A 25,887-nucleotide genomic window follows, 5' to 3' on the forward strand; every position below is an offset into this window, starting at 1 on the left:
AGTGCTTCTTTATTTTTAAATCCCTCCGAGAGATTCCGAGTATATATGCATGTGATAGCGTGTCCATTGTCAAGCACAAAACTAGTTAACAACAAAAGAATTATACATGGATTTTTGGCTGAGTTAAATTGCCATCAATTGCGAGTGGAAATTAACAGTATAATAACCATGACAGAGATCGTTGGTACGAGTCCTGGCCGACAATAGAATCAGTCTAAGTTTTGGCGCGATCTTATGTGGAGATACAATTCCAATTACATGGACATAGCTGCCAAATATTAGTGTTAGTGCAGAAACATGTAGGAGGCCCTCGCATGTCATACCATTATGAAGACTCTTCAGGCCATTCTTTTCAAATCCTTCGAGATATTGCCTGCTATCGTCGTATTCAACAGGATTTTGCCTCAATTATTTTTTTTATTATTAAAAAATAATATAAATTATATTTTAAAATTTCATCTAACAATTTAAATTATTAAATTGAACTAGTTTTTTCATATGATATTAGAACTTTAATGACCAAGTAGTTATGAGCTCGAATCTTACTATCTTCGTTTATTTGATAAAAATTAAACATGATGTAGTATAAGTTTATGCAAATTTCAAGTTCAAAAGATTTTTATTTGAAAGGGTATGTTAGATAATTATAAAAATTATATTTTAAAATATCATCTAATAATTTAAATTATTAAATTATTGCTTGGTAGAAATTAATAACCCTCCTTAATTGCAGATCTCTATCTTGTCCAAGCCAAATTTAAACGCAAAACTCCTAATAAAGTGTTTAAATCCTACCTAGGCCCAGTATCAAACTCATTTTTGTATAAACAACTAATCACATGGCAGTGGTGGCTCGGTTTGATCTTCAAGAAACACAAACGCCGCTCCCTCGTGCATTTATGTGAGCAGTAAAAGAAATCTCGAGGATTAGTAATCAGGAATCCACCTCCATAAACGGTTGTTATGCCCGTTGGCAGGACACTAATTTCTTTACCAGAAGGAAGTGTAAGAAAATACAGATGGCCGGAGACAAGACACCGATATCATTGATTTTAAAGGCCTCTGACAGGGAAACCCCACTTGCCAGAATTAAGAGGCCACTCACGTCTAACCGGCTTAAATAATTTAGTCTATAGTTGAAACAAACTCACCACTCCCGCCCTATACATAATTGTGGAAGCTCCTCCCCACTTGTATTTCTTTGCCATATTTGGTACACATATGCTATAGTGTTTTTTGCCTCCACTGAGACCATGTTTTAATGGCTACAATCACTAAAGTCAAGCAACGATATCTAATCAATGGTCGCTGTTTTTTGTATTGTGCGGATCCCTGTTTATTAGTAGGAGATGCGTAGGGCCATGGAAGGGATCCTTGAACTGTGGAAAAAGTTTTTCTTTTCCACGTAAAGAGGCAATTATGGAGATGTTGAAGGGGAAAACTATGTGAAGATGAACAAGCACAAGGTGGGTGCGGTGGCTTAGTGGACTACTTGCTATTGCTTTGAATTTTACCCTAAATAGGAATATATGTTTTCAGCTAGTGGGGAACCTAGTACTCCTCCTCCATTAGTTTCCCAACTTTTGACAAATTCTCACTTTCTCCGGGAATGGATAGTATATATGTGTATGTTTTAAAACACATTATTTACAGACGATGTAGTGGTTTTAGGAAATAGATATGTCACTTTCTACTGCACCGAGATCATGTGAAAATCAGACTGAGAAAGTGGGAAAGAGAGAAGTCATGGTTGGGTCCATTGAATAACTCAAGATCATAAAACACCCAGCCTCAGCGACAATATTGGTGTCTGATCTTGTATTCTTACATCCATGGATCATTTTACAAAACTGTTTTACATTGCTTTTCTAATGCTCTTTTTTTTTAAAAAAAAATATTAATAAAAAAAAAACTCTTTCAATATATAGTTTTACCAAATGCACACTTAAAATACACCAAATTTATATATTTGAGTTTGGAAATGTGATAGAGGTTATTTTTTAAAATGCTTTTGACTTGAAAATATATTAAAATTAATTTTTTTATTTTTAAAAAATTATTTTTTACCAAAATAATATAAAAACATAAAAAAAACATTAATTTTTTTTGAAATATAAAAAAAAACAAGTTTCAGATCAATGTATAATCATTCCTAAATAAATTCTAAAAAATATGGTTCTGAGTTTTGGAAAAATGGAGAAGTTAATAATAATGATATGTAAGCTTATATTGATCATATAAAATAAATTAAAATTACATTGATGAAACAAAGTCAAAGACAATCAAGAGAAACATTTAGAGTGTTGAGGAGTCATGGTGCTCTAGAGCTTTAAGAACTTTATATTTTAGTCCTCAAGAGTGTCAGAATGCTTCTTTGACTGTGTTTACTGAATAGGAAATGGATAGCTCGCACTCTGAAAAAGTTTTCTTTAGGGCTTTTCCTTTATTGTTTTAATTCAAGCTTATCATTTTTTTTTAAAAAAAAAAAAAAAAAACTGGCCTTGTGCCCGAAATTCCCATCCTGCTTGTGGAAACCTTCGGTAACTAGTGGGAAAAAAATCATTTCACTCGATCGAGAAGCATAAGTTTATTTTTATAAGAAATAAAGTAGAAAAAATCATCAAAGAGCCAAACGTTTTTTAATTCTTTTTTTCCAGCACAGAAACTCATTAATAACCTGTGAACAATATTTAACTAGAAAAATGCAATTCCGATTCTCGTGGGGGATACTATTATACAGAAAAGAGGGCGTTTAACCAGACCAAATGGTCTCGTCCACGTCCAACAGTGTCCTGTCATTCAATCAAGTTAGTCTTGCTTTCTACTTAAACAAAAGCCGGATTTTGGGGTTTGCACTGTCTTAAAGTGATAGTTACTGCCCTGTTTTTTTTCTTCTTTTAATTTTATTTGGGACCATTTCTGATTTGATTGCATGGAGCATATCTCATAGTTCACGTCAGGGTAAAAGTGCCTTTTGATTCTCATAATTCTAGCAATGCTCCCCTCTTGCCCGCATTTTAGATGGGCCATCAATATTGATCCATTATTAGATGGGCCATAAATCGAGGGCGGGGAATATTATGCACATGGAACCATCTCAGCTACTTAACTAATTAATTACGCATATCGGATATATTTTTTAAAATATATTAAAATATTATTTTTATTTTTTAAATTTAAATTTAATATAAATACATTAAAATGATATAAAAATACTGAAAAAAACACAATTTAAAGCTTAAAAGAAAACTCTCAAAACTCTTAAAAAACACGATTTAATTAAATCGCAATAACAAACATGACAAATATAAGATCCAAAAATTAGCTAAGGACCGAGTACGAGAGGGATGTCTAGAATTGAAATTTACAGCCTGTCTAGCAAGTCGCTGTCACTCACCGTATATTTTGGTTTCAAAAAATCTCGTTGAGAAGAGCCAAGCCAAAATAAGGGGTGTTCACTGGTATTCTAGATAAGAACTATATCCAAACATGTTTTTAATATAAAGAATATTTAGATATTCCAAACATGGTTTTTAATAAAAAATAAATTTAAATTATGTGTAATTAATTTGATATAACCTAGTTAACTTGATAGATCAAAAAATAATATAAACAATAATTTAAAATATAATTTAATTAAAAAAATTTCAAGTTAACATCTTTAAAAAAATATTAAGATGAAAACATATTGAATCGAAGTAGGTTATCCCAAGTTAACATATGAAATATAAGACTTGGATTGTGGAATTGAGATAATCCCATAAAAAACAAATCGAAATAAATTGTGAAACTCAGTTTCTAATTAATTCAATGTTGAATGATAAATTTAAAAAAGAAAATTAAATGAAAAAAAAAAACAAAAAACAAACAACTTGAGTTAACCCTAGTTAATCTATCAATCCTGCAATTTAAAAAATCAAAACAAATTGTGAAGCTTAACTTTCAATTACTCCAGTTAAAGGATGAAATTGAAAAATAAATCAATTAAATAAAAAATAAAAAAAGCGACATGAGTTAACTCGGGTTAACTTGTTAAACTAATGACTTAAATAATGAAACTGTGATAATGTTATAGAAAGCAAATTAACTAAATGTTAAAGGGTTAAAATTAAAGGAAAAACTTGGTTAATTCTTCAAATTCATGACCCAATTAACGAGGCAGGAATAATTTTATAAAAAGCAAAAAAAAAAAAACTAAAAATCTAATTCCAAACCCTAAAGGATAAAATTGAAGGGTGTGATTCAACTAAAAAAAAAAAAAAAATTAAATTAACCTGTTAAATCTATGACTCATCAGTATAAATAAACCCATTGAAAAAAAGAAAAAGATTCAAGTGAACAGCATTTCCAATTAGTTTTCGGTAATACACGTTAATTTTTTAATTATCTAAATTCAAATTTCGAGTTAAGCTATAAGAGGTAAAATCCCAAGGTTAATTGAAAACATTTGGACACTGATCTAATAATTATCTGATCGATTAGTTGCTTGTTAGTCTAGCAACGACATCGATTATATTACAAGATGAATCCAGATTCATCTCATCGATTGTTTTATCCGATGAGTATATATAGCCGTTCAAGAAGCAGATTCAAATACGAGAACTGATAAAAAGTAGTAGCTATAGTGTAAAAGAATTGAAGGAGAGGGTGTCATTCTTCGTACACGCGCAATTTCAACTTTAGCACATTCAATCGAGTGGCTCCAAAAAATGCAAATGAGTATTATTTGTGGCAAACAGTCACAACTTTAGAAAATCACATGCAACAATATTCACCCTTGACAAGACTTTTGGGTGATCGTAGGTATCTTACTAGGAAGGTGGTGGGTTACCGTGACTTGGGTCCGGTGGCCGGTAGTTTTCGGATCTCGCTTTAATTATACCCCTTCTTCATTCTTGGATCTCATGAGGTCAATGTACGAAGAGGAGGAGAAAAATAAGGGGGACGTCAAGCTTATATATATCAGAGGAATTTCAGCTTGGAAATCCGTCTTTTCCTTGCCATAATTCTCACGTTCTCCAGTGAGGAAGGAAGGTTAGAGATGAAAGAATATAAGACGAGTCCCGTAAACAAGTTTAATATTATCTACCATAAATACTGGGTACATTCTCGACATACAGAAGAAAACACCTGCTGATCTTCACGGTGTATTTTGTTCATATATAGCACTATCTTCACGGTGTATTGTATGAGTTATGCCTGATAAATAACCATTATAGTTCTGCTAACCCTTTGCTTTTCTTTTCTTTTCCTACCGGAGATGAGTTGCTATACCACAACCCTTTAAGTGCCTGATCCCACGGGATTTGTCAAGTCTTGGCCGATTCATTTTCATGTTTGAGTTGATTCCGGAAACACAGAATGCTCCTTTTTGCATGCCTAACTTTGAAAATTGGTGTAAAATCTCCCACATTACTGGCATACATACACGTATTCCCAGGGACGAATGTAGGGATGATCCCCAGATTCTAAGAAACATCCAAAATTACCCACGTACTTACAAAAAAATAAAAACATTTTTACAAAATAGTCCCTCCAAGATCAAAATCATATAGCCGGCCCCCACTTCACCAAGTCCGGATTGGTATCTGAATGTTCCAGTTAGCTGAGTAAATATAAATGGTAACAGTGAATTGCTACTACTATTGCCTAACGGGCAGTTGGTTCAAATTTCGAATCCAATAGAAAAGGAGAGGAAAGAACAGTAAGAAGACAACAATGGTAGTAAAGGGGGAAGAAGAGGAGGGAGGAAAACATCAGCTGAATCAATCTTAACGATGGTCACATGGGAAAGAAGCTAGAAAGTGAAAGAAAAGCCATTTGCGTCACACAGTTCATAAAGAAACAGCATTATGACGTGAAGTGTGGGTTGTAGTGTTTTACTTATCATGATGATCCCCGCGAAAAGAAGACCATACCAGTAAAATAATCACCAGCCCCAGCATCTGACTTGAACCAATGATTAATTAGTCAGACCTCATCAGATAGCAAGACTTCTTACCTATCAAAATGTAGGGTGTTTTTCCTGTTAGAAAGTTGAGAGATTAAATAATATCCGTAGAAAAAGGTTCTGAGAAATAAAACAGATAGAAATAGTGTTTAAAGTAAGATATATTTACACTAGGAATTGGTTATGCTTTTTAAAAAAAAAAGAAAAAAAAGAATAGCAGCTCTTACTTGGAATTTATTTAAATACAGCAGCTCCCACCTGCGAGCACCTCCGGTTTTTTAAGAGCTCGCAGGTGGAAATTACGGTTTTTTCAGCTAATTTTTTAAAAAACTAAGCTAATTTTCAGAAAAAACAAAAAAGCACTGCCTTGAACCTTACCACTAGTATAATTCTACTTTAAATTCGAGGAGAAAGAGAGTTTAAATAACAAAGAGTCTCTGATGTTGATTTTGAAAAGCAGGCAACCACCGAAATTAAAAACTAGGGCATTATCATGATGTTTTTGTGACAATAGGTGATCAATTATTCGTTTGGTATAACCTTCGCATCTTTTTTCCTGACAAAAGCCAAAGGGAAGCAGGTGCCTTAATTTTCTCATAAGTAAAGGACAAATTAAGGATAGTAAAATCGGGGAATCTTCCTGGGCTCAAGGTAAAAGAGCTTTCTTAAGATTTTTTTTTATTTCTTACTTCTTCAGAATTTCTATTTTCTACTAGTCGGAGTAGAAATACAATAATGGCAGATAAGGATCATTCGTGGGCTGGTGTAGATGCCATTGAGAGGGGAAAAGGAGAGAAATATTACCTTGCCTGTTTACTAGTGCGAGGAACAAATGAAATTATCCAATTAGATGATTATGGGATTTCGGTTCAAATTAAATAAACTTCTATAAGCAAAATAATACTACCAAGTATATTATGAAATGAAAGTCAACTTGATTTAAGTTTTTGGATGAAGAAATTAGTTTGAAATTATAAATTATAAATATAGTGTTTGGTATTGTGAAGTAAAATATATATATTTGCTTGAAAATAATTTTTATTATTTTTTTTTACATAAAAAACAAATATTAAATAAAAATAAAAATTAAATATTTTTTAAAACTAAATATATTTTTTAAAACGGTACTGAGCAAGATCTCGAACACAAAAATAAGTATCAAGGTAAAACTTTTGAAGCACTGGCTGACTTAATTAACCCTTAAGACGTCTCATCAAACCAAGAAATCCTATCGACGTCCAAATCAGACCCTGCAGTGGAAAAGATATTTACTGCCCCACACTACCAAAAAGTGAAAAAAAGAAGATCAACACACGCTTTCTCGAAGATAAAAAGGAGGAAACGGTCCCCTTAAACGAGCAAAATGACAGTCTACCAAAAACTACCGAGACCAAAAAACCATCAGAACCATCCACTTAAGTCTTGTATGCTCCTGATTTATCCACGTGTCAAGTGACCCCACAAAACCCCCTCTTCCCAGAGTTGGTAATACAAAGACATGACAACCTCCCTCTGGCTTCAGTCTTACAGCAAAACAGTCAGAGGCATGCAAAGCTTAAAACATGTTATGTGTTTTTCCACTTTTGACCCTCCAAGTTTACTTAATTCACATGCAAGCACCACTCTGTCGTTGCTCTCGAGTTTCTTCTCTGCTTCAAATATTTTGACTTTCTTTAATGGCGGGACCAGAAACAGAAACAGGACTAGCAGCCCCGGACGTGGAAGCAGTTTTGGATTTTCTACGCAAAAATGGGTTAAAGGACGCAGAGTTGGCTCTTAAAGAGGACATGAATGAGAGAAACACGGAATTGGGTTCCTTTGACTTTGAGAAGTTCTTGTTTGTCTTGCCACCCGTGAGGATTCCGGCGAATGGGCGGCAATTGCTGGTCGAAGGATTTGGCGGCGGTGGCGAGAGGTTGCAACCGAGTTCCGGGTCTCCGTCGGCCGATGAGTTTGTTAGCTTGGGGTCCTCTACTACTGCCAGCGGTGTGTACTCTTCAGGTAGTCGTTGATATTATATCAGGTTTTTTTGGTTGATTGTGATTAAAGTATAATTCTTGATTGGTTGTTTTTTCTTTAATTATAAATCTCTTGATTGATCAAGGGATTGTAGAAGATGAAGAAATGCGCAAGAGATAAGAATCTTGAGTCGTGTTTATGTTAAGTTGGTAATACGATTTTTAAAAGCTCTGCTTGAGTTTGTTGATCAATCATATTGCTTATGACGAAGCAGATAATCTTTATTTTATCTTGTCATACATCGTGAAGAATTTAGAATCAAGAATTTATTCTTTTGTGCGTGTCGTCTTTGCTAAATGGTCACGCTGATCCTTTCTGAATCGGTCCGATTTCATCAGTTGTTCCAGAGGGGACACTCGATGTTGTTTGATTGAAATCTTATTTTTGGTAGATTGATGGATGGCATATGGTTTACTGCAATGTGGGAGTTTTTCAAATTGATATGTTTTTTCTTTTCTTTTCTTGGAGTATCATTGCAATTGAAGCTCCAAAATAGCCTGCAAGATTCCTCCTAGTAAATGGTTCGTTATTGAAAATTTCTATTTGATGATGACTTGAAGTAAGGGACTTGACCTTATATTAGCCATTACAAAACCGCTTTTTTCTTATTATTTCACCCTCCGTAATTTCTTTTTCCTTGTCAAATTCGGAAGAATTATTTGTCCAGGAAGGCACTCGTTTTCAGAAAAAATATCGAATCCATTGTTCTGATTAACTCACCTCTCATCTTCATCATTTCTACAAGTTCGTTCTCTGTTTCACCTCATTAATAGTCCATCATCACTTCATTTTCAGAATATGGAAATCAGTATATTAGTCAAAGCACTGATCCTGACGCCAAATAATCTCTGGGAATCAAGTTCGAGAATATACCGCATAAAGTAGCAATCTGTTGGTGTGAGCATTTTATCGAAGCCTGCATGCTGAATGAAAGCTATCTGCAAAACTCTTTATAACAATATTGTTTCGTTTCTGGTATCCTGCCATGGTTATTCTTTCGTGCTTTGTGCTTGTAGCTTGGGTTGCTGTTCTATATCAATTTTAGTTGGCAGGGCAATTAAGCATTTTGACCCCTTTTTGTTTCTGCAGAGTTCTCAAATCCATATGGACTTCATTCTGCATCTCAGGCTAATTCAAAAACTTCATCTGATAGGCTGTCTCAGTTTGGCACAGCACGTGATTACCGTGATTTTGATTTGCAAAATGACTTTTGTTGGTATGATGAGAAAGAGGAAGGCCACTTCATGACTCCCTGCTTCAATGGGCCAGACTACTTTAGCTGTCCGAGTGAGGATAAGTTTGTCATGACATCAGAGGCAGAGAAGCAGTTTGAAAACTACCTGGGTTTGTATGATAAATCTGAAGGTGAAACTGAAGGAACAGCTGGTTACTTGGATAAGCAGTGTCTTATGAATGTCACGTCTGTGAATAATAAAAACAAGGCTCACTCTATGAGTTATTATCATTTTGATAGAGGAAACCAGCTTGAAGGAGACATTGAGGGGGATGGTAGTTCAGCCTCCAATTGCAAATGCTGTGAAAAAACAGGAGGGACTTACAGCAAGAATCCTGTTGACTGTATCCACTTGAGCTCTAAAGAAACTGATTTAGGTGACTTTCAGTTAAAAGGTGGGGAAGGCCTTGCTGATTATGATATAGCCCATGTGCATATGGGAAACAAGAATGCTAATTACTATTGTAAAAAAGGTCTCAACAGTGACTGGATTGAAGGGTTTAAGAGTACCTCGGACATCAGAGAAAATGTAATTGATGACTTTGAAGTCGGAGATGGTGGGGAAGTAAATGGAGAAGCCCACGAGCTTGAGGCTGCTATAGGTGGAGAAGATGTTAATGCTGCCGAACTTTCGATGTACTATAACCAGGAGGATGAATATGAAGTATTCAATCTGCGAGTTATACACAGGAAAAACAGGTTCTTGAAGACAGTAGATTAATTAAACTTTGTCTTGCTTTGTGCTTCAAATTTTGGCATGCATGGCAAGTGAGAGAGTCTTAAAATTGGGTTGGTGTTCCCATGAAATAGGCAAGTTAGCTCAACTTTTTGTGTCTGCCTTGGCAGCTGGTTTTAAATCACTAGGAATCGATGTAACTTAAGATAATACTGACCTTTTTCTCGATGCTAGCAACTTATCCACCCATTCTTAATCAGAAGGTACAGACTTGCCTCCATAGAGAATTTTCCCTCCTATTACTGTAGATCTTGTAGTGATGGAATAAATTCTGCTGTTAGTACTTTTTTTTTTTACAGAGATTTGATGCTTGTGCAATGCAGGTTAAATTGCTAGAACTCTGCACTCATTTTTGTTTGGTATGCCATCTACAGGACTGGATTTGAGGAAAACAAGGATCTGCCCATTGTGCTAAATACTGTCATTGCAGGCAGATATTATGTCACGGAATACCTAGGTTCAGCTGCTTTCAGTAAGGTCATTCAGGCGCATGATCTTCACACAGGAATAGATGTTTGCCTGAAGATTATTAAAAATGACAAAGATTTTTTCGATCAGAGTCTAGATGAAATTAAACTTCTGAAGATAGTCAACAAGCATGATCCGGCGGATGAACGTCACATTTTGCGCCTTTATGACTACTTCTATCACCAAGTATGTATAGAAAATATGAGTAGTTAAATTTTTCTCTGAAAAATTGGCACAGTTTCATTAATCACTCTCCTTGTATAGATGCTATTCTGTGCCTGTTAAAAGAATTTTCTGCCATCCTCTTACTGGTCAAATTCTTGAACACCTACTAACATTTTCTAATTAATGAACCTTCACAGGAGCATCTCTTTATCGTTTGTGAACTCCTTAAGGCGAACTTGTATGAATTTCAGAAATTTAGTCAAGAATCAGGTGGAAAAGCTTATTTCACTCTGAGCAGATTGCAGGTTAGTTAGGTTAAGCCTTAATTCATATTAGCATTCCTTCTGATTCTTTGGTGTGACCTCATTCTTTTATCATGCCCACGGCTGTTGGTTTAGAAACGTGTATAACGGTGGGCTGTTGTTTGTTTGTCTCGCAGGTTATAACCCGTCAATGTTTGGAGGCACTGGAATACTTGCATCACCTGGGAATTATTCACTGTGATTTAAAGCCTGAGAACATTCTTATAAAGAGTTATAGGAGATGTGAGATAAAGGTTATTGATCTTGGAAGCAGTTGCTTTAAGTCAGACAACTTGTGCCTATATGTTCAATCTCGTTCCTATAGAGCCCCTGAAGTCATTCTAGGTCTCCCCTATGACCAGAAGATTGACTTATGGTCTCTTGGCTGCATCTTGGCTGAGCTGTGCTCTGGGGAAGTATGTCAGGCTTTGCTTTGCTTCATTCAATAAAATTAAAGTGGATATTGCTGCTAGTTATACCCGCCCTGGGTTGACTTGAGCATTCAGTGATTATTTTTTCTGGTAACCTATATTGTTTGCTCTGGGTTGTCAGGTGCTCTTTCCAAATAATGCCGTTGTAATGATCCTCGCACGCATGATTGGTATGCTGGGTCCTATTCATTCAGAGATGTTGGTGATGGGACAGGAAACACACAAGTACTTTACAGAAGAATACGATCTGTATTATTCAAATGAGGTTTGTCATATTTCTTTCTGTTCAAAAGATAGATGTGGACTTGCAGACAGCAATTACAGCACAGATCAACTTAGGTTTTTATTTTGTGCTTTTTCTTGAGAAAGGGCCAAGGAATTGTGTCACTTCATTATCTATGCTTTGAGTGTTTAACAAGGTCAGGCAGCACATTACCCACATGAGAGCAAGATGTAAAAACGACGTGATTAAATATGCTAGTTGAGTTCAATTGTCTTCAAGGACGATGAAATATATTGCCAATCATAATTCTGACTCGTACCTCGCTTTCCATGTCCAGGAGACAAATCAAATAGAGTACCTTATTCCTGAGGAGTCCTCACTGGAGCATCATCTCCAGATTTCTGATGTTGGATTCATTGATTTCATGAGAAACTTGCTTGAGCTCAATCCCCTGAGGCGACTAACTGCGAAGGAGGCACTAGAGCATCCATGGCTTTCACATTCTTACTGAAGTTCTGGACGAGTCAACACTCTTGACCATGTTTATGTCTCTTGTTTCTGGAATGCATCCTTCCAGTATCAGTTTTGGTTTTCAGTGCATGCAACCACATCAGACATGCTGTGCTGCATATATATTATATACCCCACTCTAGCTTGCTGAACGCGTATTTATTTTGTATAGGAAGTTTTCTTGCATCATTCTCTTTTCTTCCTTCACTTGGTTGGGCTTGTAAGTATCATTTGATTGGGAATGTTCCTCCAGAGCTGTCAATGAGCGTGCAGTGCTCTCAAAAGGCCACATAAATCTACGTCTTTTCAATGCAAATGCGTTTTTATACCCTGCCCAGCAGTAGTTTTTGTTTCTGTGGTTCAATAAAAACATCAAATCTATGTAATTTTAGCTGCTCTTGTGTTAATATTAATTTTAAAAAAAAATCTAAAAAATATTCTTGTGAAAGCACTTTTCACTGAATTAACAAGTGGGCTGCGCTCAAAACATAAAAATGGGCTGCTTGTGGACTCATAACTAGTCACGAGCAGCATCAAAATTATAAACAAGAATCCAATTGTGTTTTTGTTTCCTCCCCGTTCGGGTATCTATATAGAAATGGCATGTGATGAACGTGTCTTCCTAGAGAAAACTAGGAAAAACCTAGAGCTGATCGCTTGCTAGTCCAAATCTGATAAGGCGGCTATTTGGAGTTGAAGCCGTAGAGAAAGGAGAACTTTCCTGGAAGAACATGTAGAAAATTGATAAACGTGGCTATCTAGATTTTCTTTTGCTTTTCTTTTTCTTCTTTTTCTCTTTTTTCTCCTTATTGTAATAGTCTCAGTCAATGTAGATATCCATCAACTGAATTCTTAATTAAACTATTAATTTTTATTGGATAATCATTTTTTTACCAGCATAAGCATGGCAAACCTTTTTAATAGAAAAAAAAATCAAGAACTAACGGAGAAGCAAATATGAAAGGAAAAAAAATAAAAAAGAGAAGAAACAAATGGCCCCAATAAAATTATCATTTTTTTTTCACGAAAAAATCCTAAAATCAAATAAACGACCAGATTTTGCATATTAAAAATAAATCATTTCATAATTGATCGAATATTCTTCTACATCAATTATGCACCCTCTAAAAGAACTGGAGTTTATGTGTTTACGACAAAGATTGCTTGGAATGAATAGAGGATTCATGTGACGGGGTGGGACTTCGACTCAGTTGGGTTATGTGTTTATAAACAATAAGTCCGACTGAGTGAATGACCCATATTGCATGCTAGGCAGGGTTAAACTTAGGTTGATTTAAAATTAGTTTTGATGGATGGTTTTCATTTGCTTTTTATGAGCTACTGCGGTCTTCTAAGCAAATATCCTAATATGGAAATTAATATTGAATTTTATTAAAGTTATTTTTATTATATAATTAAATAAAAAATATTTTTTAAAAAAATAAATTTATTAAACTCAGTAAAATTTATAATCTGGATTACAGCTTTAACCAGCAGTCACAAAGTCCAGGACAGTTCATTAAGTCGTTAAATCACCAGCTTTTAAAGTTGACTCATTTGATGAATTGATGAAGTTTAATAAAACACTAAAGAATTTTTCAATTGGAATTTTTTTACTGTTAATTTTTTTTTTTACAGCTCACAGTGAAGCACATTCCCGTTTGGTACGTGTTTTTACGCTTAAGTTGCAGCTTCTATTGAGAGATAATGTTGGTCATACATATTAACCTTATATCTGTGCATGCTGCATGATTTTTCAGCATACAAATGTCTAAAAAGTTAAAGAAAACTCGTCGCCAAACATTGCCCGCGGCAAAAAAAAAAAAAAAAAACTAGTTTGTAACTAAATCTATAAATTTTGCATACTATATTGTTTTGAAATGTGTCCAAAGGGTATATGTAAGAAATCATTAAAATTTAATGCTATAGCTACCATCCATCGGAACACACATGATAACTTGCCACCGTCAGCATTGAGCTACCGCAACCCATCTGATAAAACTAATGTATTTATATTTGATTGTTATTGTTTTTTTAAATAATTTTTATTTTAAAATATATTAAAATACCTAAAAAAATACTTTTAAAATACAAATTCAAGCATTACTTTTAAAAAAGAAATACGGGTTGTAGTTGGTTCTGGGTAGTGGTGAAGTTCACGAGATCACCTGGGCCTAATTTCAGGACATGATCGCTTTACAAGTAGCAGGAGTGGTAAGTAATAATGAGCACAGAAGTGAAGGACAAAGGTATTAAAGAAAAGAAAAGGAGCCAAATATTGTCCCTTTCTCTTTGGCATTGGCTGCTTCTGTCCTGTTCAGTAATCAATAAAAGGAAACCTCCCTCCCCCTTCTCTCTCACTTTCTCCATTCTCTCTCCTCTATTATATATTACACGCTCTCTGCCCACGCGTGCAAACCCATCACCTTCCACGTTTACATATCCCATCGTACACGTATCCATTCCACGTAGACGTCTGATGCTTGCTTGTGTTTTTCGTGGAACCAGCCTCTTTATTTTTATTGTTTCAAAAATGTTTTTAAACAAATTTAATTTTTATTTTTTTTATATTATTTTGATATAATGATATTAAAAATAAATTTAAAAAATAAAAATATTTTATTTATTTTTTAACTAGCACACTATCATAGGTTATATCAAGTTGGAATCTTGTACCTCATTATTGCTTTTTTGTTTCTGCCACGAATTAAACAACCCAAAATCAGAGCATAGGCATCCTTTTCTTCCAGAAAACCACTAGCAGTAGGCTGATCCTTACTTCTGTTTCTACTTTTCTCATGTAAGCCAAGTTTGGCTCCCTCGCTTCCTGGGTGTTGCTTTTCTTTTTAATGTTTTTTTTTTGGGCCTTGCAGATATGTCTTAGACCGAGGAGAAATAATAATTTTACATTTTGTTTAATTTTTATCTTTTAATTGCTCTTATTTACTTCAATCCAATCGTTTAAGGAGCGTTTTGGTTAATAGTTAGCACGGTAAGATTTACGTTGTTTAGACATACAATACCATACATAAAAGAATGTTATTTTTTCATAATTGATAGAATTCCACATAAAATCAGGATCTTTTGAAAGTTATTGTTTTTGTTTTGTAATTATAGTTTTAATGCAAGGCATGCGATATGCAATCTAGAATATATTAAAGGGAGAGATACTTCATGAATAGAGCCAGGACCAAGGAGAATGACGAAAAAGAGGAATTCAATCACATGCAATAAAGAGTTCAAAGTGTTTGGTATAAAGCATTCTCATGGATTGGCTCTTGTTTAAAGCATTTCAAATGTGTTTATTAAAGATAATAACAAAAGGAATGGTATCGATAAGTGACAAGTGAAGTGTGGCGTGATAAATGTTTAAAGTGTATAAAATAAACATAATATTTTAAAAAAATATATAAAAGAAAAGAAAAGGAAAGACTAAAAAATTATATCAAAAAAAAATTAAGATAAAAAAAAATAACGATAAATAGATCAAGTGTAAAATAATAAAATATTAAGTATATAGATAAAAATATATATAAAAAAAAACCCTAAAAATTACAAATTTACTACCATTACAATAAAAAAAATTGAAAAATTTACAATCATATCATTGCTTCAGTAAAATATTTTTTTTTTCTTTCTAGTACATATATAATTTTATAGACACATTCATAAACTTCTTTTTTTAGTAATGAATCATGGATATCTTGTTATATTAAAAGAAATCTAACTACACTGTTTTACATGAGTTAAGAGAAGAACTATGTTTTTTTTTTCTTCTAAAAAAAACATATTTTCAATAACAAAATTTACTATTATATACGAAACACGCATAATCAAAATTCATTATATAACTTATTAGAGAAAAATCCATCATATAGTTTTGGTTATATTTTATTGTGATTGTTAATTTCTTAACTTAACTGTGAGTGATTAATTAAAATTCTCCACGAACTTTTCTCTCCTCTCATATGAAATTTGGAGATAGTCACTACTCATCATCATCAAGCATCGCTCTTTTATTCATTAATTATTTTTATTTCAATAAAATCTAGATTTTTTAAGCTTTTTAGTTTGGATGATAAAATCCAGGACTTGTCAAACAACACACAAATTATTTAGAGGGGAGAGGAAAAAATTCTCTGAATTCATGTCCCGCTTCACGCCGGATTACAGATTATACATGAGGAATCAAAACTCATAATCTTACAATTATTTCATATCTTCTGTCAAACGAATAAATTTCAAATTAAATTATTATTAAACTAATGACAAATCTATTCAAAATCTAATCAATTAAATTTTAATTTAAATTAAATATTTTTTAAAAAATAATTTAAAATTAATCTAATTTAATTTTACCAATTCATTAAGTAAACTCGTGACTTCATCGTACTAATCAAATTACAATTTAACCTTTTTTTAAAATGTTTTTATAAAACAACATAATTGTTCCTGATTAGGGTTAAGGGTCTGGCCAGGCAAGCATCAATAAACCCAGCTTTCCCACCCATAACAAAAAGCGCGTGAGATTTGATTCACGTCCTTCTCTTGACTTTGATCAAATCTAAGAATAATCACTCAACTCACCTCCGACCACCACACCCACATCATCTCTCCTCATCACCATCACCATAATAAAAGCACGGAATTATAGAATAATAGAATAAAACAAACACACACAGCGAGGAAATAAAATCGATTGGCTCTCTTAACAGCTTAGACTATTACCTCCACCAAGAAAAACAGATTTTAAATTACTTGCAAAATCGAACGAGCTACTGATCATCAATGGCTGAGTTGACTCAGCCCGAGGTGGTTTACTCACCGCGTTCAATACAATTATGGAGGACACTATGGGACTGGCTAGCTTTCTTCTTCCATATCTTTCTACAGATCCTTAGAGCCATTGGACCCCAAACTCTCTCTTCTTCTCACCCTTTCAAACCTTTGCCTCTCGTCGAGTTGCCTGATACCACCGATCCTCCTCCTGCTACCGTCGAGATCTCCGCTGGCACCGACGCCGTTTCCGCAAACGAACCTATCCAGAAACTCAAGGTATCATGATATTGAATCCCATTGGTTCATGATTCTAATGTTATTTTATTATTATCTTTTTACCGCTGTTATTTTTGCGATATTTGCTTTTAAAAGTGGCTGTCTATTCTGATTTATGCCAAAAAAAAAAACGGAGTTATTTTTTGACGAGTTTGTTAGTTTTTTTGGTTAGCTAGGTTCTATTTTATGATTTAGATAGGCATGGAGAGTTGAGGCTAAATTAAGGTGTTGGTTAGTTACTCGAATTAGGTGACAGTAATAGATTTGGAAATTCTAGTTTTAGCTTTATGACCTGTTACTACTATTTAGAACAGTGTTGCATGTTGGTGTAGATTTAACTATTTGAGAAATTATGTTTATGAGCTAAATCTAGAAACTTTGTTTAATTTTTATGTGATACAGTGAAGTGTGCGTATATAGATGCTTTAGATTATTTTCGCGTCTTCTGTTCCATTTGACGAGATGATTATTAGCATCTTGCTCAGTTTTCCCGTTGTGTTTGATATGGTTTCGTGTTCATAAGTGTTTACGTTTACCTTCTTGTATTTGTATATCATGCGTGGGTTACGTTTGTTATATTTATTTATGTTTTTCTTCTTTTTACACCTCCCTTTAAATCTTCAACATTCGAAGTTCTAACAGCACTACCCTTTTCTGGGTTTATAGGCTTTGATATCTGTTTAAATTTGTCACTTGGAATGTGAGTTAGGCAATTAAAGTCTATGGAATAAATACAGCACTGCTGTGAAATCTTACTATTGATTTTTCATGTGCTAATGTGCCGAGAGGGTTTAGAATTCCGAGGGCAATGCATTGATGTGTGTTGCTGGTCTTAGGTATTTAACTTTCTAATCTGTGAAGTCATTTTGGGAAAGGTGTTAGCAGGGTTTTTCTCTTTCTTCTGCTTCTTTAAAAATAATTACTCAAGATGACACTGACTCCAAAATATTTAGGATTTTTTTTGAAAAATAGCATTGTTTGCTAAAAGTTAAAATGATGTTATTCTCAGTAACAACCATTATTCTTAATAACAATTGTGGTTAATGAATTGAGAGGGACGTGGTTTTTAGAACAACCGTTGTTCTCAATGACAATTGTGTTCATTTGCTCTTCTCTCTTCTCAACAACGGTTGTGTTCAAACTATGCTATTTTCTAACATGTGTTACTTTCCCAAAACTTTTATGAAACTGTGTTAGAATTTTAAAATACCCAGATATTTACTGCAGGTGGTTCTTGACTTGGATGAAACTTTAGTATGTGCTTATGAGACATCTAGTTTGCCAGCTGCTCTGCGCAATCAAGCAACAGAAGCTGGGTTGAAGTGGTTTGAGCTGGATTGCGTATCTTCAGACAAGGTTCTTATTTGAAAATCATTTTAAGTAAAATTGTTGTGCAATATCTATATAAGATATACTATTTTGACTTGAGTATGTTGGGATTTGAAGGAATGCGAAGGGAAACCTAAGATCAGTTATGTCACGGTCTTTGAGCGTCCTGGGTTAGATGAATTCCTAAAACAACTCAGTGAATTTGCAGAGCTTGTGCTATTTACCGCTGGACTTGAAGGTTTGATCATTACTTCACTGTTCATTTGGCTTTTAAAGTCTTTGTATTGGCTATTATCTCTTCCCTCTTTATTGATAATCTCTTAGTAGGTTTGATATAAAACTTCTGAATGTTTGCAGGTTATGCCAGACCACTTGTTGACAGAATAGATACAGAAAATCGATTTAGTCTGCGTCTTTATCGGCCTTCAACATCTAGCACGTAAGCACAAGTTGTTGTGTTCATATTTTTCTGGTTTTTCCCACCTTAATTCCTTTCTTTCTTGAATTTGTAACTGCTGACAGCATACCAGTTGTTCAAAATTTAGGGTATTTACTTCTTTAGATGAAAAGGCCTCTCACAAGGACAAGTTGAACCTGTGTTCTTGTCCTTCTAGTTTGCTGAATATACAAGTATACACCAGTTAACAGTATCTACAGTGAAGTATGCACACATCTGTTTTTGAATTGGATATGAGTTATGACTATTACTTTTTTCTGGAGTGATTTTATTGGAAACGGCTAAAACTTTTAGTCTTTAGGAACATTTTTTTTTTGCTGCCAGTTGTATATATTAGAGTTTCTCTATACATCTTGTTATGATCATGCAAAATTTACCTTTTGCATGTCAACTCAAGTTACCATGGTTACATGTTAAGTAGATGATTTACGTAATCATCTGTAGTATCTGTCAGTGGTTAATGGTAAAGTAAATTCTTGAAAATTTCTTTTAAGTTCTTACAAGATAAATCTAATATACCTCAAATAAGATAAAATTGTTATAAATACCATGTTAGAAATTTTATCTGCTTTCAAAATAAATAAGGTTTTAATTATTTTGTGGAAATTAATTTCATGCTTTGCTTCCAAGGACACATCCTGCCAATCCTGACTAATTCTGGGGCTTTTGGTTGGTTGGATCTTGAATTCACTTTTTTTTTTTTTTTACTCAAACCAGATGATGTATGCTTCAACTAATTTCCAGTGTAATGGTGTCTCGGTATTCTAGTTAGTGACTTCATATTTACCATCTTTTTTTTCTTGAATTGTGATGTCTGGCTACTTTGTCTTTCTTTAAGCATCATTTAATGATCTTATTTCTTTATTAATTGTAATGGATTTGCTTGGTTTCAATAATATGTTCCAATTCTTCACAAGTGCTTTATGCCACACTTTTAGTGGTTTGAACCCATCTTTCTAGTTTTGAGTGGGTGTGAAAGTTTTGATGATTAACATGTGAATTCCTGATAATGAAATAATATGATGTTTTGGGTGATTAACTTAATCAAATGCAGATGCTCTGTATAGTTGATTTAGTTCTAAATGAAGGAATACACTTCTCTTGGATTCCGAGGCTTAAGATTACTTATTTAGTTTGTCAAACTACTCATGCTGTATATGAACACTATACAGGGAGTATCGGGAGCATGTGAAAGATCTCTCCTGCATATCAAAGGATCCATGCCGGATTGTTATTGTTGACAACAATCCATTCAGTTTCTTGTTGCAACCACTAAATGGAATTCCATGCGTTCCATTTTCTGCAGGACAACCGCATGATACACAGGTAGAAAGGTCTAAAATTACTTAAAATTCGCTGTTATCCCCCAATCTTGTTTGTTCATTTACTTTCCCCCTCTATATCCATTTTTATGGGCTGTTCAGCTTCTGGATGTACTTCTTCCACTCCTCAAGCACCTCTCTCAGCAGAAAGATGTGAGACCTGTACTCTATGAAAGATTCCACATGCCTGAATGGTTTCAAAAGCAGGGAATCCCTGCTTCTGGTTGGACGTAGCTGGATAAAAGATCATCTGCAATGAAAGCAGCCCTCCTTTGTACTATCCACAGTTATTTCATTCAAAGGCAGCATCTCATTGTAGGAGCGATGGCTTTTTGTATAGCATCAATGCATTGATGGAAGCTGAAGTAACACAGCTTCAGGAATGGGATTTATCTGCTGCTTTTAGTGGTCAAATAGGTACAACATTACATTCTGATTCTTGTTGTAACTTTTTTTATATGTCCGCACCTTGCAGTCTGCATGATTTGTTTATGCATCTTTCAGACATTTGTAAATCTGCACCTCATTAATCAAGGTTTGTAGCTCCTCATTAGTCTGTGGCAGTGCAGCTGCTTTCTTAAGGAGTATTTACTGCTTGAACGTTCCATTTCACTTGTTAATACTACGAGGATAGTTAACATGAGCTTTGAAGAAATTAAATTGCTGAACATATCTTGAATAAAAAAGTCAAAAGAGTCAAAGACCGGTCCTGTTTGATGTCTACACATTAACTGCACTGACCAAACTAATTATGTTGATGATGCTATATTGTAGCCCTCTTTTTTAGCTTTCGTCGAGATGCTCCCATTTTCCTAACCTTATCCTACTTGCTGAGGACCAACCCTTTCCTAGTCTCAGATTGTCAAGAAGCGTGGTTATCCCCTCCAGCTCCTTCTTTGGCACCTTGTGGCCTTGTTTGTGTAGTTGCCTCCCAGCTGTGGGGTTTTTTTCGGGGCCAGTTTGGTAGAAGAATTTCTTGCCTAAACTTTGCGTCGTAGTACTCCAGCAGTCCCAGACTATTACTACAGTTCTTTAATGGCCTTCCAGTACGAACTTGTGCCCTTTCCCCTTCGCCAGGTTTGATTGAGTGAGATATTGTGTGCCACTAGAAATTGTCCGGCAGTGTAATAACACAGCATACAAGTAAAACCCTGCATTGGCACATGGGCGGCGGTAGCTTTGCCAAGTCGATGATTAGGGTTTGCATGTTCCTAAAGTTTATATATGGAGTAGCACTCCGACATGATGTTAGGAACTTGACCCCTTTCACAGGCTTGCATGTTCCTAAAGTTTATATACGGAGTAGCAAAGACAACCTAGAACTCCTACGTGTACATATATACGGTGACAGAAAGCAGCCACTTTTCAATCTCAAGGGTGTGACCATCTTTCCCCCCTCTTCTTTCCCACACGTATATATTTTTTGATTGAATATTCTCTGTTCTGTAACAGACAACGTGTTTCTTTCAAGGCCATAGTATACTTGCTGAAAAATTGTGTATATAATTGCTTGAATTGGTGAATTGAGAGGACCTGGAGTTTAGGCAGCGATGCTAGCTTCCTTGCTTGAATCTGTCATGTTTTAGAATCGGACTAAGTATACCAGATAAGGTGGTTAAAAGGGTATTTCCTGTTTATGACCTCAAACATGGGTTGGCTGCTGTTATTAAATACAAGGGTGCCGTGGGGAGGAAGAACACATAAACAAACCTAAAATAAATAAATAAAAGAAGCAAAAAATTCCTAACAGAAATCTCTGTGCATCAGGTTGACAAAATTATGAAAGGACAAACTTCCCGGGCCTAACAGGCGGGAATAAATAGAAAAGAAGAAAGTCATTTTTCAGCTACAAAAAAAAGGAGAAAACAAGTCATTCTCGAGCAATGATGATACAGATATATAATGGAGTATCTTGCATGTGAACGGCTAAATGCCACCACTACAGAAGGCAAACTCGATAATTGGTGCTAATTGTAAGAAAGACAGGATTACAAAATTGTAAAGACCAATTATAACATCCTGGAAATAATTAAGATTTGATTGTAAAGGATGCTTTCCCTTGAAAAAGTTGTTCTTTGCTTGCAATGTTACATTAGTATATTAGTCATGCTGTTCTCTCGTGTAGCAGATATGATTACACTCATTAACTACTTAGCTATGATGAATTTCTTTACATGTACTCTTTTGCAGACAGGTTTGACTGTGTGTCTTTACCTAATCTATTCTCGTGTATATTACATAAATTAGGCCCTAATTCCCAGAGCCAGCATCAAGTTGTTGACATGTTTTTATTAATATGAGCTGTTCTTCAGATTCCCTTAATCGGAGCCAGCACTGTAGCTCCATATTATCATCAAAGTCCAATCTCCGTATTTTCTATGGAGGTAGGGAGCACGGGCCAGGCTAACTAGCAACTGTGCATACAATTGCATCAGATTTTTTTTATATATATAATAATTCATCAAGTACTTGTTGTATTTTTATAAGATCATTATGCAGAGAGTGTGAGCTGGTTCATGACAAATGAGTTGGAGTTATACTTGTGCGATTTCTATCCATTGGGAGTTGGGAAAATAGCTTGCCTACATTCAATCACCGCATAGTTAATTTAGAGCTTGAATCCAGAATCTATGAAATGATGACAGTGCTGTCCTGCAGATTTTCCTGATACATCGGAATATAATCTGAATCCACAGTGCCTTCTATCCAAGAAATCATAAAATATTCAATAGGGAATTTCGGGTTTCTTCTTCTACCCAGCAAGCTTTTGATGGAGTGAAAATATAACATGAGAATCGTGTGTATTAATTAATATAAAAAAATAAATTTTATAAAATAAAAAATATTATTTTAATATGTTATTTATCAAACTTTAGACGTGGAAATTAATTTACGTTGGAATCTGTGTGTAATTTTGCAGGAGAAGTATCAAAGAAAAAAGAGGAAAACAAATCCTTTATTGGTATTCTGAAATGGAGAAGGGCAGATCATGAAAGGGATGGACAATAATACTTGATCAAGTGCCACAAGGAAACGTAATTAAGTGAACTGAATCATTTCCTTTTTATATCAGCAAATATTAAGAGACAACAATATTGCTAATTAGAGAGAAATGATTTATGATTATTTAAGGTTTATTTGTTTATCTATTGCTACAAGCATTTCAATTCCTTGTCTGAACAAGGAACGTATTTTAAAAAAAAAAAAAAAAAAAAACAAGGCAATACAAGGTTATCAAGAAACAACTCCAGTGATTCAGGAGTACTTACCTCTCCATACCCATATATTCAAATTAATTCATATGTAATGGTGGACAATCATATCAAAGTCAATATAATTTTTGTTCAGATATATTTTCTAAATCATTTACACCCTATCAATATAGTTCACGTATAATTGACCTACCTTGTTTAAATTAAATGGAATATTTGAGATTATGATAGTAATTATTTTTTAAAATATTTTTTATTTTAAAATGTCTTAAAATAATTTTTATTTTTTAAAATTTATTTTTAATTTTAGCACATTAAAATAATCTAAAAACACAAAAAATTAATTTAAATTAAAAAAATAAAATATTTACAAAAACATTTCCCAACCACAAAAACAATAAAAAAGACCTACAATACAATGGTGTTATGATTTCTCATACCATACTCTAACATATACATATACTGGAAAGTTTCACACAACATGACTAATTCAAGAAAAAAAAAAAAGATGAGTAATATTCGGTCGTTCAAATTTGGCCAAGTCATCGCTTGAATCTTCATTTTTACGTTGCATTGGCAATCTGTTCGTTTAGTTACATGAAACAGACATCCCCTTTTTAAAAAGCAGAATCAAACATGACAAGATGAAGTTGTTATCAGCGGACTAACCCATAAACTGCGTTGAACATGTCAAGAATCTGGTAGAAGATGGATACTGTCGAGACAGCATTTAAATTATGAATTGGGCAAAAGATGGATGCTTTCTCAAAACGAGGCTCCCATCTTTTTTTCTCACGAGTCTCTATCAGACGTGTTCGATCCTTCAATAAAAAGAAAAAAGAAACCTAAAAGCAAGCTGAAAATTATTGACCGCAGGACCCATCTTTCTTCCTCTGCTTTCATTTTCTCTCCTCCTCTATCTCTCACGCTTCAAATGAAGCAGACAGCCGTAAAATTCATGCTGTTCGACCCAGTTAGATTGCGTTAAATCTAAAATTAGCGATATTTCTGTCTGACAGTCAACCCTTTAAACAAAAATACTGGGATCATGAGTCGTATAACCTTTTAGCTGTAATACAATTTCCATACAAAATACAAGTCGAAAGGATACATATATTTTTGTAGTCAAGAATCGCCACCTGTTCAATTAAAAACTTGCCTCTGCATTGCCTCCGTGATTCTTTCTCTTCTTCTGTTTTTTTTTTTTTTTTTTTAAAAAAATAAAATTCAACTGGGCATGGTGCATGTGCTTCACTCTCTAGCCGCGTGCAAGTTGTAACAATTTTTTGGGTCGTCGAGGATGGCCAATTGCAGTTGACCTCCACCGAGTATGCCACCAAAAACTATGGGGGGCGTGTTTGTTTCGCTCGTATGATGGTTCTTTTGGCAAATGATGATGGAATCATAGAGGTGCTTTTGTGTTTCCCTTAGAAGAAAGTGCCTGGTAAATCTATTCATTTAATGGGCGAAAAACAGACCAGAGATGTGGCTTCAATTGCTGGGAAACTACGGGATTTTGACCTAATTTGCATAAAAAACTAAAATGCTGCTTCATAATTATCTTGCAATTTGATTTGATATTAGAAAATGTTGGGAAGTTGCAGGATACTGAACGTTTTCCAATACACGAGGATGATCCTCTCATTTTTCTGGTTTTTTTTTTTTTTTTTTTTTTAAATCTAGATACACTTGAGACCTAATTTTTAATCTTTTTAGCTTATCTTTCGATAAAAAAGCCTTTCTATTTTATTTGATCATTAAATATTTATTACAGTTAGTTTGTGCACGTAATATAAAAAATTTGCTTCATCTCATCAATCAAGTTAAAAGCATAACAATTCCCAACAATTATATATAAAAAAAAATTAAAAAAAATGTATATTAATACTTAGAGTCTATTTAAAAATATAATTATAGTTGATTTTTAAAATATTTTTTATTTTTAAATGTATTAACGTATCAAAATGATCTAAAAATATAAAAAATATATTAATTTAAAATAACAAAATTTAAATTTTTTAAAAAATATTTTTAAAATGCAAAAATAAACATGACATAATTAATGTTGAAGTGGGATTTAAAGTTGGGTATAGATTTATAAAGAAATAACACGTCTAACAACCGATCAAACCAAAACTTGGTCACTTTAAATAATATTGAGATATTTATTTAAAAAAAAAACAAACGAAATTAATAATAAATATAAACCATTTTAACTTGTTATTTTCATTTAGAATTTGTAGTTTGAGGACAATTGTTTCTAACTTTCGTTTTGAAAATATAAAAAGAAAGGCTCTTCTTCAGTCCGAATTTGTGAATTTCCATAGCAAAAACCATCCCATATACCTACTATACATGTTTTTTTCCCAAACTTATCTTCAATTTCCTTCCTAAAAATTCAGTTATGGCAACGAAACCCACGTGGCACATATTAAATCAAATCTTGAAAATTTCCTTCCAAAAATTCTCATTTT

General features: G+C 33.9%; 2 protein-coding genes across 6 annotated transcripts; both read left to right on the plus strand.

Moving 5' to 3' along the window:
- Positions 1-7,306: 7,306 nt before the first annotated feature.
- LOC118043342 (serine/threonine-protein kinase ppk15) lies at positions 7,307-12,364 on the plus strand. Of its 4 annotated transcripts, none has more exons than XM_035051306.2 (7): positions 7,307-7,954; positions 9,059-9,902; positions 10,314-10,593; positions 10,770-10,877; positions 11,012-11,290; positions 11,427-11,570; positions 11,866-12,364. In XM_035051306.2, the coding sequence occupies exons 1-7, from the start codon at positions 7,627-7,629 to the stop codon at positions 12,037-12,039; spliced, it is 2,157 nt and encodes a 718-aa protein (XP_034907197.1). In that variant the 5' UTR covers positions 7,307-7,626; the 3' UTR covers positions 12,040-12,364. The 4 variants fall into 4 exon arrangements, with proteins under 4 accessions (XP_034907197.1, XP_034907199.1, XP_034907198.1 ...); XM_035051308.2 differs by having other exon boundaries at positions 7,307-7,936; XM_035051307.2 differs by having other exon boundaries at positions 7,308-7,951.
- Positions 12,365-16,600: 4,236 nt separating this feature from the next.
- LOC118043306 (uncharacterized) lies at positions 16,601-20,751 on the plus strand. Of its 2 annotated transcripts, none has more exons than XM_073412135.1 (6): positions 16,601-17,093; positions 18,291-18,449; positions 18,540-18,660; positions 18,780-18,861; positions 20,052-20,205; positions 20,304-20,751. In XM_073412135.1, exons 1-6 carry the CDS (start codon positions 16,827-16,829, stop codon positions 20,433-20,435), a joined length of 915 nt encoding a protein of 304 aa, XP_073268236.1. In that variant the 5' UTR covers positions 16,601-16,826; the 3' UTR covers positions 20,436-20,751. The 2 variants fall into 2 exon arrangements, with proteins under 2 accessions (XP_073268236.1, XP_034907140.1); XM_035051249.2 differs by having other exon boundaries at positions 16,607-17,093; positions 18,321-18,449.
- Positions 20,752-25,887: the final 5,136 nt, after the last annotated feature.

This window comes from Populus alba, chromosome 10, assembly GCF_005239225.2.
Source record: "Populus alba chromosome 10, ASM523922v2, whole genome shotgun sequence".
Classification (NCBI taxonomy): Eukaryota; Viridiplantae; Streptophyta; class Magnoliopsida; order Malpighiales; family Salicaceae; genus Populus; species Populus alba.

Excerpts from the sequence above, each read along its gene's own strand:
- LOC118043306 (XM_073412135.1), top strand. The coding sequence starts at position 16,827 with ATGGCTGAGTTGACTCAGCCCGAGGTGGTTTACTCACCGCGTTCAATA. Across the intron at positions 18,661-18,779 it reads ATTTACCGCTGGACTTGAAG|GTTATGCCAGACCACTTGTT; the intron begins GTTTGATCATTA and ends GAATGTTTGCAG. Across the intron at positions 18,862-20,051 it reads CGGCCTTCAACATCTAGCAC|GGAGTATCGGGAGCATGTGA; the intron begins GTAAGCACAAGT and ends AACACTATACAG.
- LOC118043342 (XM_035051306.2), top strand. The coding sequence starts at position 7,627 with ATGGCGGGACCAGAAACAGAAACAGGACTAGCAGCCCCGGACGTGGAA. Across the intron at positions 9,903-10,313 it reads GTTATACACAGGAAAAACAG|GACTGGATTTGAGGAAAACA; the intron begins GTTCTTGAAGAC and ends TGCCATCTACAG. Across the intron at positions 10,878-11,011 it reads TCACTCTGAGCAGATTGCAG|GTTATAACCCGTCAATGTTT; the intron begins GTTAGTTAGGTT and ends TTTGTCTCGCAG.